The sequence below is a fragment of the Theropithecus gelada genome, chromosome 19 (assembly GCF_003255815.1).
Source record: "Theropithecus gelada isolate Dixy chromosome 19, Tgel_1.0, whole genome shotgun sequence".
Lineage (NCBI taxonomy): Eukaryota > Metazoa > Chordata > Mammalia > Primates > Cercopithecidae > Theropithecus > Theropithecus gelada.
In genome coordinates, this window is record NC_037687.1 from 25,574,522 (window position 1) to 25,589,005 (window position 14,484).

The 14,484-nt window shown below is 52.7% G+C and overlaps 1 protein-coding gene across 1 annotated transcript in view; it reads left to right on the forward strand.

The window, feature by feature from the left end:
* GRIN2D (glutamate ionotropic receptor NMDA type subunit 2D) overlaps positions 1 to 14,484 on the forward strand; it is a 58,836-nt gene that overhangs the window by 20,152 nt on the left and 24,200 nt on the right. The window contains exons 4-10 of the mRNA XM_025367807.1: positions 1,044 to 1,158; positions 1,410 to 1,621; positions 1,902 to 2,070; positions 2,886 to 3,039; positions 6,107 to 6,232; positions 6,432 to 6,661; positions 8,951 to 9,111. Of these exons, the coding sequence (XP_025223592.1) occupies positions 1,044 to 1,158; positions 1,410 to 1,621; positions 1,902 to 2,070; positions 2,886 to 3,039; positions 6,107 to 6,232; positions 6,432 to 6,661; positions 8,951 to 9,111 (1,167 nt within the window). The remainder of the gene's footprint in view (positions 1 to 1,043; positions 1,159 to 1,409; positions 1,622 to 1,901; positions 2,071 to 2,885; positions 3,040 to 6,106; positions 6,233 to 6,431; positions 6,662 to 8,950; positions 9,112 to 14,484) is intronic.

Here is a 14,484-nt window from a genome sequence, read left to right on the forward strand (position 1 = left end):
GATCACAAGGTCAGGAGATCGAGACCATCCTGGCTAACATGGTGAAACCCCGTCTCTACTAAAAAATACAAAAAACTAGCCGGGCGAGGTGGCGGGCGCCTGTAGTCCCAGCTACTCGGGAGGCTGAGGCCGGAGAATGGCGTAAACCCGGGAGGCGGAGCTTGCAGTGAGCTGAGATCCGGCCACTGCACTCCAGCCTGGGCGACAGAGCGAGACTCCGTCTCAAAAAAAAAAAAAAAAACTGGGAAAAATAGTCAAATCCCATCTCTGCTTTAAAAAAGAAAGAAAGGGCCGGGCGCGGTGGCTCAAGCCTGTAATCCCAGCACTTTGGGAGGCTGAGGCGGGCGGATCACGAGGTCAGGAGATCGAGACCATCCTGGCTAACACGGTGGAACCCCATCTCTACTAAAAAATACAAAAAACTGGCCGGGCGCGGTGGCTCACGCCTGTAATCCCAGCTCTCAGGGAGGCAGAGGCGGGAGGATAGCTTGAGCCCAGGAGTTCGAGACCTGCCTGGGTAATATAGTGAGACCCCGTTCTCCACAAAAAGGAAAAAAAAAAAAAAAAAAAAAACACAAAAAAAAAAAAAAATACAAAAAACTAGCCGGGCGAGGTGGCGGGCGCCTGTAGTCCCAGCTACTCGGGAGGCTGAGGCAGGAGAATGGCGTGAACTCGGGGGGCGGAGCTTGCAGTGAGCTGAGATCCGGCCACTGCACTCCAGCCTGGGCGACAAAGCGAGACGCCGTCTCAAAAAAAATAATAATAATTTTAAAAAAAATAAAAAAGAAAGAAAGAACAAAAGGGGACTCTAGGGCCTCAACTCCAAGCTGAGAGTCTGGAACCTTATCCTGGGGTCAATGGGCAGCCAAAGGGAGGGTGCTGAGCAGGGAAGGGGTATATTCGCGTTTCTGAGCCCTTGGGGGTGAAAGAGGAGAGATTCCAGCTCCGGGCTGGGCTGATGGGTAGAAAGGGATTTTCTCTGCCTTCAGCTGCCAAGGTCCAGCCCAGGTCCCAGCACGTCTCCTTTCCCTCCTCCTGGGCAGGTACTTCATGAACATCACGTGGGATAACCGGGATTACTCCTTCAATGAGGATGGCTTCCTAGTAAACCCCTCCCTGGTGGTCATCTCCCTCACCAGAGACAGGACGTGGGAGGTGGTGAGTCACAGCCCAGACCTCGGGCATGGCAGAGGGCCTGGACATCTGCATCCCGGCAGAGGGGGTTCTGAGGTCCTGGACTAAGAGGGAGGAGGAGACAGGGAGCCTGGACTCCTGGGTCCTGGGATCTGAAGGTGGGAGGGGCTCCTGGATCTTGGAGGAAGCTGCTGCCCCCACACCTAGGTCTGAGGAAGAGGATCATGATGGCCAGGATATACCAGGAAGCCTGACTCTCCTTCCCTTTGGCCAAGGTGGGCAGCTGGGAGCAGCAGACACTCCGCCTCAAGTACCCGCTGTGGTCCCGCTATGGTCGCTTCCTGCAGCCAGTGGACGACACGCAGCATCTCACGGTGGCCACGCTGGAGGAGAGGCCGTTTGTCATCGTGGAGCCTGCAGACCCCATCAGTGGCACCTGCATCCGAGACTCCGTCCCCTGCCGGAGCCAGCTCAACCGAACCCACAGGTGACAGCTCGGGATCCAGCAGTTCCGGCTCCAAAACCCTCCTCCCTTGAAGCCCAGTAGTCCGGGCCCCCAGCCACCTCCTCCCTTGGGACCCAGGACCCACAAAGCCCTCCAGCTTGGTGACCTTGGGCAAACCTCAGAATTCTTTGAGCCTCAGTTTCCCCCTGAAAGCGCTAACCATAGTTTTAGCTGCTGCCTGTCCCTTCCTCCATATCCTCTCTTCATGGGAGAATCTAAGGAGGGGGTCCCCAAACTCCCCAAGCCTGGTCACTGCCCGCAGCCCTCCACCGGATGCCCCCCGCCCGGAAAAGCGCTGCTGCAAGGGTTTCTGCATCGACATTCTGAAGCGGCTGGCGCACACCATCGGCTTCAGCTACGACCTCTACCTGGTCACCAACGGCAAGCACGGAAAGAAGATCGATGGCGTCTGGAACGGCATGATCGGGGAGGTGAGGGGGTGGACGGGAGGCAGGGAATCTTCAGGACGGAGTGAAGAGGTGGGCACCGCCCGGCGCGGAGGCTCACACCTGTAATCCCGGCACTTTGGGAAGTCGAGGCGGGCCAATTGCCTGAGCTCAGGGGTTCGAGGCCAGCTTGGGCAACACAGTGAAACCCCGTCTCTACTAAAATACAAAAAATAAGCCATGCGTGGGGGCAGGCGCCTGTAATCCCAGCTACTCGGGAGGCTGAGGCAGGAGAATTGCTTGAACCTGGGAGGCGGAGATCGCGCCACTGCACTCCAGCCTGGGCACAAAGCGAGATGCCGTCTCAAAAAAAAAATTTAAAACAAGAGGCGGGCACCCTGGGGTAGGGGCGCGGCCAAATGGAGGAAACACCTGATTAGGGGCCTGGGGCGGGGCCGCGGGAAGGACAGGCCTTGGAACAAGGGGCGGGATCAGGAGGTGTCAGGGGCGGGGCTTGGAGGAGGGACTTTGGGGCAGAGGAGGCGGGGCTAGGAAGGTGGGACTCCTAGGAGAAGAGGGTGGGGCCGGGAAGATGTGGACCAAGGCCTTGAGGACTTTCTGGGAGCAGCGGGCTAGGACGCGGGCTACCAATTCCCAATCTTTTTCCCCATCTCTCACCTCCGCCCTTCCTTTCCCCACTCTGCGTCCCCCTCCCTCCTCACCCACCCCGCAATCCCTTTTAGCCCTTTCCCTCACCCTGTCACTGATCTGCTCCCGGGGCCCGTCTCTGCCCGCCGTCTGTGTCAGTCTGTCCGCTTGAGCCAGGTTCCCTCGCCCACTCCTCATCGCCCCCACCCCAGGTGTTCTACCAGCGCGCAGACATGGCCATCGGCTCCCTTACCATCAATGAGGAGCGCTCCGAGATTGTGGACTTCTCCGTCCCCTTCGTGGAGACCGGCATCAGCGTCATGGTGGCGCGCAGCAATGGCACGGTGTCCCCCTCGGCCTTCCTCGGTAAGCTGGGGCCCTGGGACAAGGAGCCAGCCCTAGGCAAAGTAGCTGCCCCCAACCGTGTGGGCCCTGGGATCAGAAAACCTGGGTTCCCGGTATCATGGATACTGAACCCCCAATGCAACTTCGGTGAAGTGACATCATTTCTGAGCCTCAGTTTCCTAATCTACAAGATGGAAGAAATAATTTCCCTACCCAGAAGACATTTTGTCAAGAGGCTAAAGAAGCTTGAACTCAGGAGCTGTCTCTTGCACTGCAGCTTCCAAACGCTGCACCTGGTTTATATCCATAAGGTTGAATTATTTTTTCTCAAAGACAGCCCTCCAAATTGTGCAAGCTTCAGGCCCCACAAAACCCAAGTGTTTTGCTGTACCTAGGTATAAGACGAAGAGAACAAATTAGCATGGTACCAATACCTTGTAAGCACTTAAGTCACCATCACTGTTTACTGAGCACCTACTATGTGCCAGGCGGTGGGCTCCACACTGGGAACACAGTGGCAAAGGAGGAAGACACAAATCCCTGTCCGCTAGCATCTCTCAGCCTTGTGAAGGAGACAGAAGATAAACTTCTCTCTCTCTCTCTTTTTTTTTTTTTTTGAGACAGAGTCTCACTCTGTCGCCCAGGCTGGAATGCCGTTGCAGTGGCATAATCTCGGCTCATTGCAACCTCAACCTCCCTCCTGGGTTTAAGCGATTCTCCTGCCTCAGCCTCCCAAGTAACTGGGATTACAGGCAAGCACCCCCATGCCTGGCCAATTTTTGTATTTTTAGTAGAGACGGGGTTTCACCATGGTGGCCAGGTTAGTCTCAAACTCCTGACCTCAGGTGATCCGCCCACCTCAGCCTCCCAAAATGCTGGGATTACAGGCGTGAGCCACTGAACCTGGACAAGGGTTTTAACTACAGAGATGGTGTGGGGATATATAATGAGATTTAGGTTTTTAAAATATCCAGCTCTGTGTAATCCCAGCCACTCTGGAGGCTGAGGTGTAAGGAAGACTTGAACCCAGGAGGCAGAGGTTGCAGTGAGCCAAGATGGCACCACTGCACTCCAGCCTGGATGTCAGAGCCAGACTCTTATCTCAAAAAAAGAAAAAAGAAAAAAATCCCAGTTTGTGGAAGCAAGTGGCTGGTGGAGATGCTACTGCAAGGCTCATGCCAGAGACAGAGTGGGGGTGTGCAATAGGAAGGCGACAACAGACAGACGCAGGGTGTGGTTAGGGAGCTGCCCACCAGATGGGCTGGTGGCTTTGGGATGGGTAGGGTAGATGGCCCATTGCTGAGCCAGAGAAGCGTGCCTCCGCCAAGGGCAACAGTGCTTGTCAGTTTCCACTTGCTCTCTGAAGTGTGAGCAAAGCTCCTGGGAGAGGGGAGGGGCTGGAAGAAGAGCCATCCCTTCCTTTGTATTTTGTTTTCTGTTTATTTTTCCCAACGGTGTCTCCTGTGGCCTCCTCTTTGCACCAAGGTCTCTGCAGGGCACACTGAGAAGCACCACGTGGGGCCCCTGTTTGCAGGCAGCACACTGCAGGGGAGTGACAAGGTCCTATTTATGCCCCCACCAAGTTGCCCAGCAGAGGTGACAGGCGTGTCCCCAGCTGCCGCAGTGACAGTCCAGGGTGCTGACCTTGCTGTGACGGGGGCAGTCCTGGCAGCTCACACTTGGCCCTGGGAAGTTGAATCACCTGGTCCTAATCTCAATGAAATGGTGATTTGGGTTTATTGCTGGTGAGCTCCAGGGGTGACACACGGTTATCGAATGTGAGGAGGGGACCCGTGAATGGGAGGTTGTCTAGGACAGCGCAGGGTGTTACCTCTAGCAGGGGCACCTAGGAGACAAGTAAGAGAGGGTGTCGCTGGTTCAGGCACCTGCGAGTTCTTTTTTTTTTTTTTTTTTTTTTTTGAGACAGAGTCTTGCTCTGTCACCCAGGCTGGAGTGCAATGGCACGATTTCAGCTCACTGCAATCTCCACCTCCTGGGTTCAAGCAATTCTCCTGCTTCAGCCTCCTGAATAGCTGGGACTACAGGCATCCACCACGATGCCCAGCTAATTTTGTATTTTTAGTAGAGATGGGGTTTCACTATGTTGGCCAGGCTGGTCTTCAACTCCTGACCTTAGGTGATGCTCCCACCTCAGCCTCCCAAAGTGCTGGGATTACAGGTGTGAACCACCACACCCAGCCACCTGTGAGTTCTGAGTAGTTAAAGCATGGGTGATTGACAGAGTGATTAGGCCAGGGAGGAGAGTGTGACAAGGCTGAGTGGCAGGGACTTTGTCCTGGGGGTGCTAGGAAGCCCGGGGAGGGCTGTAAGCAGGGGAGGGGCCAGGTCGTCTCTGTGCTGTGTGGGGGATAGGCTGTAGGAGACAGACAGGAGCTCAGGACGCTGGGGAAATGGTTGGTGGGAGATGAGGCCTGAGCCCTGTTGGCCATGAGAATGGAAAAGAGAGGCCCAAGTAGCATCAGGGGCAGGAGCGTGGGGTTGGAGACTGACAGGCTGTGGCCAGCGAGGGAGAGGGAGGGAGGATGGCACATGGGGTTTGGGCCTGTGACTGGGTGGATGGTGGGGCTCCCATCATGGGGAGCATGGGAGCTAGTCTGGGCTCAGCATGGGACATGATTAATGGCCTGGGGGGATGGCTGGGGTAGGTGGAGGCTTGGGCCTGTGACTCAGGAAACATTTAGGAGACAGTTTCTATTTGTGGCTGAAACCACAGACATGCCTGCGATGGCTCTCTTTGAGAATGGCTGCCTCTTAGGGGTCTGGGTGAGCCATAAGACTATCTCAGAGATGGAGAAACAGAGAAAGGGCCAGAATAGGATGGGGTCAGATCTGGGCTGCACCTTGTTCACCTTCAGGTAGTACCCTAGGTGTTTTTTTGTTTTGTTTTGTTTTTGTAGAGACAGGGTCTCACTATGTTGGCCAGGCTGGTCTTGAACACCAGGCATCAAGTGATCCTCCTTCCTCAGCCTCCCAAAGTTCTGGGAGTACAGGCGGGAGGCACCGCCCCAGCCTCATTCCCTAGTCTTTTGCTTGGCTGAGCCATGACCACACACTCCCTTGTCCCCAGAGCCCTACAGCCCTGCCGTGTGGGTGATGATGTTCGTCATGTGCCTCACTGTGGTCGCCGTCACTGTTTTCATCTTCGAGTACCTCAGTCCTGTTGGCTACAACCGCAGCCTGGCCACGGGCAAGCGTGAGTCCCCCTTCCTCCATCCCCCGGCCTCGGAGCTCCCGAACCACAGAGAGAGAGAACTACATTTCCCAGCAGCCCCTGGGGGGGGTCAAGCTAGGGCGCCAGATGCCTTGAGGGCCACTGGGAATTGTAGTTCTTCCTTTTGCTCCCTTATTGAGAAGGGATTTGGGGTCCATGTCCACGTCCTGGCCCCCTGCAGGCCCTGGCGGCTCAACCTTCACCATTGGGAAATCCATCTGGCTGCTTTGGGCCCTGGTGTTCAATAATTCAGTGCCCGTGGAGAACCCCCGGGGAACCACCAGCAAAATCATGGTGCTGGTGTGGGCCTTCTTCGCCGTCATCTTCCTCGCCAGCTACACAGCCAACCTGGCCGCCTTCATGATCCAGGAGGAGTACGTGGATACCGTGTCCGGGCTCAGTGACCGCAAGGTGTGTGTGGGTCCAGGGATGGGCTGGGGCTGGAGGTCACAGAGCTTGGCATGTGGTAGATTAGAGGGGATTCTTGCGGGGGAGGGAGTGGGGGGAGGGCGGGAAGGGGGTCTCTGAATTTCAGAATGGTAGAATGGAATGTTGTGGATGGAGAAAGAACACGGTTCACGATGCGCCATTTTAAATATTCCTAGGGAAGAGGGTGTCCTTGAATGTTCTAGGGGCAGTTGTGCCAAATGGGATATTCTAGAACCAGTGCTTCTGTCAAACTGTGAGGAAGGATTAATTTTTGAAACTCCTAAGGCCGGGCGCGGTGGCTCACGCCTGTAATCCCAACACTTTGGGAGGCCGAGGTGGGCAGATCACGAGGTCAGGAGATCGAGACCATCCTGGCTAACACGTGAAACCCCGTCTTTTCTAAAAGTACAGAAAATTACCCGGGCGTGGTGGCGGGCACCTGTAGTCCCAGCTACTCTGGAGGCTGAGGCAGGAGAATGGCGTGAATCCAGGAGGCGGAGCTTGCAGTGAGCGGAGATCGCACCACTGCACTGCAGCCAGGGCCACAGAGTGAGACTTCCTCTCAAAAACAAAAATAAAAAAAGAAAGAAAGAAACTTCTAGTCTATTGCAGACAATGCTTTTGTAAAATTCAACGGAAATGAATTATTAGAAAAGTAAAATAAGGTCTAAAACCAAGACAGACAAAAGTCAAACCTGGCCAGGCACCGTGGCTCACGCCTGTAATCCCAGCACTTTGGGAGGCCGAGGTGGGTGGATCACCTGAGGTCAGGAGTTTGAGACCAGCCTGGCCAACATAGTGAAACCTTGTCTCTACTAAAAATACAAAAATTAGCCAGGTGTGGTGGGTGCCTGTAGTCCCAGCTACTCAGGAGGCTAAGGGGGGAGAATCGCTTGAACCGGGGAGGTGGAGGTTGCAATGAGCCATGATTACACCACTGCACTCTAACCTGGGTGACACAGTGAGACTCTACCTCAAAAAAAGAGCCAAACTCATATTTTTATTTATTAGATTCAACAGACAAGTAACGATCCTGTCAAATCGTTCTAAATGCTCACTCCCTCCATTCCTGTACACACCTCACTGCAATCACCATTTGTTGAGGGACTGGTGGTTTGCAGAGCACACTTTGAGACTAAAGTGATTAACCAGCTGGGTGACATGACCTATTGGAGGCTTGAGAAATCAGTTTGATGGGTTGCAATAAGCAGTTTTTAATGGAATGGTGTAGAATAGAATAGAATAGTTGACTGCATCTTATGTAGTAAGTTTGGTTTTGCAAAACTTGTTTTAGTTGGCTGGGCGCGGTGGCTCATACCTGTAATCCCAGCACTTTGAGAGGCCAAGGCGGGCGGATCCCCTGAGGTCGGGAGTTTGAGACCAGCCTGGCTAACAGGGAGAAACCCATCTCTACTAAAAATACAAAATTAGCTGGGCATGGTGGCGGGCACCTGTAATCCCAGCTACTCGGGAGGCTGAGGCAGGAGAATCGCTTGAACCTGGGAGGTGGAGGTTGCAGTGAGCCAAGATTGCCCATTGCACTCCAGCCTGGCAACAAAAGCGAGACTCCGTTTAAAAAAAAAAAAAAAAAAAGTGAGGCCCGGCGCGGTGGCTAACGCCTGTAATCCCAGCAGTTTGGGAGGCCGAGGCGGGCGGATCATGAGGTCAGGAGATCGAGACCATCCTGGCTAACACGGTGAAACCCCGTCTCTACTAAAAAATACAAAAAATTAGCAGGGCGAGGTGGTGGGCACCTGTAGTCCCAGCTACTCGGGAGGCTGAGGCAGGAGAATGGCATGAACCTGGGAGGCGGAGCTTACAGTGAGCCGAGATCGCGCCACTGCACTCCAGCCTGGGCGACAGAGCGAGACTCCGTCTCAAAAATAAATAAATAAATAAATAAATAAGTAAATAAATAAATAAATAGTGAACTATTTCTGAACGGATTGGTAAATAGCAACAGGCCCCAGCTCCTGCCATGCCAGTCTCTGGCCCCGGGACCTCCCGCGATTCAGTAAGTGAAGGCTTAACGCCTGGCACATCAGGGGCCTCAGGGAGGCTTCTCATGAACTTTTGGATTACGTGTCTGCAACTGTGTGTGCTGGGTGGGAGTGAAAAAGCATTTCCTAAGGTAGTGAGCAAGTGCTGAGAAATACGGAATACTTCTGGGACCGGGGTGTCTGCCAGATAGCGGGTGTCTCTCAGAATGGGGGCTTTGTGTTAGGGATGTCCCTGCGGAGGGTGCCCTAATCACTCCCCATTCTGCCCCAGTTCCAGAGGCCCCAGGAGCAGTACCCGCCCCTGAAGTTTGGGACCGTGCCCAACGGGTCCACGGAGAAGAACATCCGCAGCAACTATCCCGACATGCACAGCTACATGGTGCGCTACAACCAGCCCCGCGTAGAGGAAGCGCTCACTCAGCTCAAGGCAGGGTCAGCGCAGACTCGGGCCGGGGGTGGGGGTGGGGCCACTGGGGACCTGAGGATGCTCAGAGTTGGCAAGGGGTCCAGGTTCATTCCTTCAGTCCCAGAGGTCAGCCCTGGGTGGGTCAGCTTGGGGGGTGGAGGTCACCCAGGGTGGAAGGGGACTCCTCCTCCCAGGAATAGGTTCCTTGGGATATTTTCTGGGATGCAGTAGTTCTGGATTCTGGGGTGAGACTGACAGGGCTCAAATCTTTGCTCTTCCCCTTCTTGGCTTTGTGACCTTGGGCAAGTTACTCAGCCTCTCTGAACCTCTGTTTCCTCCTCTGTAAAATGAGGATAACAAGAGTATCCCAACTGTAATGCTCATAAGGTCGTTACAAGAATTATACTAGCAAGCCGGGTGCGGTGGCTCACGCCTGTAATCCCAGCACTTTCAGAGGCCAAGGCAGGTGGATCACGAGGTCAGGAGATCTAGACCATCCTGGTCAACATGGTGAAACCCCGTCTCTACTAAAAATACAAAAATTAGCTAGGCGTGGTGGCACGCGCCTGTAGTCCCAGCTGCTCAGGAGGCTGAGGCAGGAGAATAGCTTGAACCCGGGAGTTGGAGGTTGCAGTGAGCTGAGATCATGCCACTGTACTCCAGCCTGGCAACAGAGTGAGACTCCATCTCAAAAAAAAAAAAAGGGAATTAAACTAGTTAATCCATTCAGAACATTTATTTATTTATTTAGAACAGTGCCTGGTGCACTATCGGTGTTTGCTGATATTATCATTATCATTAGACCTGAACTCACTGGAATCAATGCTTGGATTGTGTTTCTTATCTTTTTACATCCCTTTCCCAGATCATAGGGATGAAGTTAAATTCAGAGGCCAGGTTCGGTAGCTTACGCCTATAATCTCAGCACTTTGGGAGACGGAGGTGGGCAGATCACCTGAGGTCAGGAGTTGGAGACCACCTGGCCAACATAGTGAAACCCCGTCTCTACTTAAAATACAAAAATTATGGCTGGGCGCGGTGGCTCACGCCTGTAATCCCAGCACTTTGGGAGGCGGGCGGATCACAAGGTCAGGAGATTGAGACCGTCCTGGCTAACACTATGAAACCCCGTCTCTACTAAAAAAAAAAAAATACAAAAAACTAGCCGGGCATGGTGGCGGGTGCCTGTAGTCCCAGCTACTTGGGAGGCTGAGGCAGGAGAATGGCGTGAACCCGGGAGGTGGAGCTTGCAGTGAGCCGAGATCGTGCCACTGCACTCCAGCCTGGGCGACAGAGCGAGACTCCGTCTCGAGAAAAAAAAAAAAATTAGGCTGGGTGTGGGGACAGGCACCTGTAATCCCAGCACTTTGGGAGGCCAAGACAGGAAGATCATTTGAGGTCAGGAGTTCGAGAACAGCCTGGCCAACATGGAGAAACCTTGTCTGTACTTAAAATACAAAAATTAGTCGGGCGTGGTGGTGAGCGCCTATAATCTCAGCAGCTTGGGAGGCTGAGGCAGGAGGATCACTTGAATGCAGGAGGCGGAGGTCGCAGTGAGCCGAGATTGCGCCACTGCATTCCAGCCTGGGCAACAGAGAGAGACTCCGTCTCAAAAAGAAAACAAAACAAAAAAAGTTGAGTTGAGGCCCCAAAGTGCAGCCCACGATTCCAACAAGGCTGAGCACAGTAACTCTCTCCCTGTCCTGCATTTACTTAGTCCTTCCGTGTGCACTTTTCTTCTCCTCTACTCTACACCGGGCAGTGAACAAATAGACCCGATTCCTAGGTCTAGAGGTGGGAAATGAACAATAAACATGCAAACAGAAAAATCAAGATCTTTTCAGAAAGTGATGGTGAACTAGAGGGTGGCTGGGCTGGGATACTTTCACCAGGGTGTTCAGGGCAGGCTTCTCGGAGGAGGTGACATTTGTGCAGAGCCCTGCAGGAGGTGAAAGAGCTAGCCAGGTGGACTTCCGGAAGCAAAGCCTTCAGGTGGAGGAAACAGGGTGTGCAAAGGGCCTGAGGAAGGTGTGGTGTTGGTTTACTGGAGGAACAGCAAGAAGGCCAGTGTGGGTGAAGGGCAAGGAGCTGAGGTGAGAGAGTAGATGAGGGGAGGATTCTGGGCATGAGGCCAAGGTCAGGGCTGGACTTGACACTAAGGGCAGTGAGAAGCCTTGGGGAGTGAAGACTTTATGTAAGGAAGGGTACGATCTGATTTCTGTTTTTGTTTGTTTGTTTGGAGACAGGGTCTCACTCTGTCACCCAGGCTGGAGTGTAGTAGTTCGATCTCAGCTCACTGCAACCTCCCCGTCCCCTGGGTTCAAGCAATTCTCCCACCTCAGCCTCCTGAGTAGCTAAGATTACAGGCATGCACTACTATGACTGGCTAATTTTTGTATTTTTGGTAGAGACGAGGTTTCACCATGTTGGTCAGGCTGGTCTTGAACTCCTGACATTGAGGTGATCTGCCTGCCTCAGCCTCCTGAAGTTACGAGATTAGAGGCGTGAGCCACCATGCCTGGCTTAAAAAATTTCTAATGCCCGTTGCAGTGGCTCACACCTGTAATCCTAAAGCTTCGTGAGGCCAGGGTGAGAGGATCACTTAAGACCAGGAGTTCAAGACCAGCCTGTGAAACATAGTGAGACCCCTTGACTCACAAAAAAAAAAAAAAAAATGTTTTTTTTTTTTTGAGATGGTGTCTCGCTCTGTCGCCCAGGTTGGAGTGCAGTGGTGCAATCTCGGCTCACTACAACCGCTGCCTCCCAGGTTTAAGTGATGCTCCTGACTCAGCCTCCCAAGGAGCTGGGACTACAGGCGCCCGCCACCACACCCGGCTCATTTTTGTATTTTTAGTAGAGACGGCGTTTCGCCATGTTGTTCAGGCTGGTCTGGAACTAATGACCTCAGGTGATCCACCTGCCTCAGCCTCCCAAAGTGTTGGGATTACAGGTGTGAGCCACCGCGCCTGGCTAACAAAACATTTTTAAATTAGCCAGGCGTCATAGTGCGCACTTGTAGTCCCACCTACTTGGGAGGCTAAGGTCGAAGGATCATTGAGCCCAGGGGATGGAGGCTGCAGTGAGCTATGATTGCACCACTACACTCTAGCCTGGGTAACAGAGCAAGACCCTGTCTCAAAAAAAAAAAGAAAAAATTTAAGAGCACCAACTTTATGCCAGATATAGTTCCTGCACTGGATAACCACAGTTAACAAAATAGGTCAGTTTCCCACATTAGCTAGGAGTGCTTTAACAGACAGAGGTTTCTTTATCTCTCCAATAAGAAGTCCAGGGCTGGCATGATAGCTTAAAAATACCATTAACAATCTGAAATCTGCCTGTAATCCCAGCATTTTGGTAGACTGAGGTGGGTGGCCTGCCCAACATGGTGAAATCCCATCTCTACTAAAAATACAAAAAATTAGCTGGGTGTGGTGGCGTGCACCTGTAATCCCAGCTACTCGGGAGGCTGAGGCAGGAGAATCGCTTGAACCTGGGAGGCGGAGGCTGTGATTAGCCGAGATCGTGCCTGCACTCTGGCCTGGGCAACAAGAGCAACACTCTGTTTCACACCAAAAAATGGGGCCCAGAACAACACCCCCTTGCCTGAGGCCTAAAGTAGGTATTGAATTTGTAGAATTATAAACAGAGATGTTAACACACAGCACAGAACGGGAAAAGTAAATTTTTTTTTTTTTGAGACAGAGTCTCGCTCTGTGGCCCAGGCTGGAGTGCAGTGGCGCGATCTGGGCTTACTGCAAGCTCCGCCTCCTGGGTTCACGCCATTCTTGCCTCAGCTTCCCAAATAGCTGGGACTACAGGCGCCAGCCACCACGCCCAGCTAATTTTTTGTATTTTTAGTAGAGGCAGGGTTTCACTGTGTTAGCCAGGATGGTCTCGATCTCCTGACTTCGTGATCCACCTGCCTTGGCCTCCCAAAGTGCTGGGATTACAGGCGTAAGCCACCACGCCCAGCGAAAAGTAACTTTTTTACATTGTGCATTCATCCATCCATTCATTACTTTCAAGAAGTACTTACCAAGTACCTTTGATGTGTTCGGCTCTGTGCCAGATGCCTAGGTCCCTGGTAATTTGAAGCCTCCCTTCTAATGGAGGGAGGTGGAAAACACACAAATGTTATAAATATCTACCCCTTAAAGTATATCAGATCTTGAAACATGGAGTTTCTCTCTGGCCGTCTTTCTGTCCAGCTCTGTTTGCTTCCAAGTTGCACCCCATCTAATTCCCTTCTCTCTGGAGGACGGTTTTCTAAATCTCCCCATAGGATGCCCCACGGCCTGGGAGTTCCTCACAGCATCCTGGGGATGCTTAACAGCAGTGAGTTTAGAACCAGATGGAGGCCGGGCCCAGAGGCTCACGCTTACAATCCCAGCACTGTGGGAGGCTGAGGCGGGCGGATCACTTAAGGTCAGGAGTTCAAGACCAGCCTGGCCAACTTGGCGAAACCCCATCTCTACTAAAAAGACTAAAATTAGCCAGGTGTGGTGGCGCACACCTGTAATCCCAGCTATTCCGTAGGCTGAGGCGAGAGAATTGCTTAAATCCGGGAGGCGGAGGCTGCAGTGAGCCGAGATCGCGCCACTGCACTGCACTCCAGCGTGGGCGACAGAACAAGACTCTGTCGCAAAAAAAAAAAAAAAAAAAAAAAAGAACCAGATGGTCCTGGGTTCCAATGGGAGCTACATCCCTTACTTGCTCCTGAGCCCGAATTTCCAACTCCCTATTACGGGGGTCAACAATCCCTCCTGCCCATCAAGTGGCTCTGGGAAATGGTTCCGTGTCACAGCCCCACATACTGAGGATCTGATTGGTCCAGCTGGGGGGGGAGGGTCAAGTGTCTATGCCAGCATGGACCAATCAGCAGCATGGTGGGGTGGGGCGTGGTCATGTGGTTCGCCCAGATCATCTTCCGCATTCAAAGGTGCGAGGACCCTATGGGCAGGAAAAGCCTCACATTTGTCTCTAATCACCCTTCTTTCACCAGCCTCATGCCTTCTCGTCAGCTTTGAAGCTTGATGGGCCCCTCAGACCTCTTCCCAGGGCTCCCCCATTTGGAGAGCCTTCTTGTGCCCGGCACCTGTAGTCTTCCTTCACATTCCCCTGCGTGGAGAATGAAGTTTTTCCTTCCTCAATTCCCTTTTCTCCCTTTCATTAATCAATTTCTTTGCCAACACTTGGTTATTGTCAAATGAAGAACTGTCCCTCCCCCTTCCTTGATGTCGGTGGTTTGAGGGGTTTCCTTCTGTCTTTTTAGAGCAGTGCTGGGGAACCTCTGCATCATTTACAATTTTCTAGTAGACACACTGAAATTTATTTTTATTTTATTTTATTATTATTATTATTATTATTATTATTTTTTTTTTTTTTTTTTTTTTTTT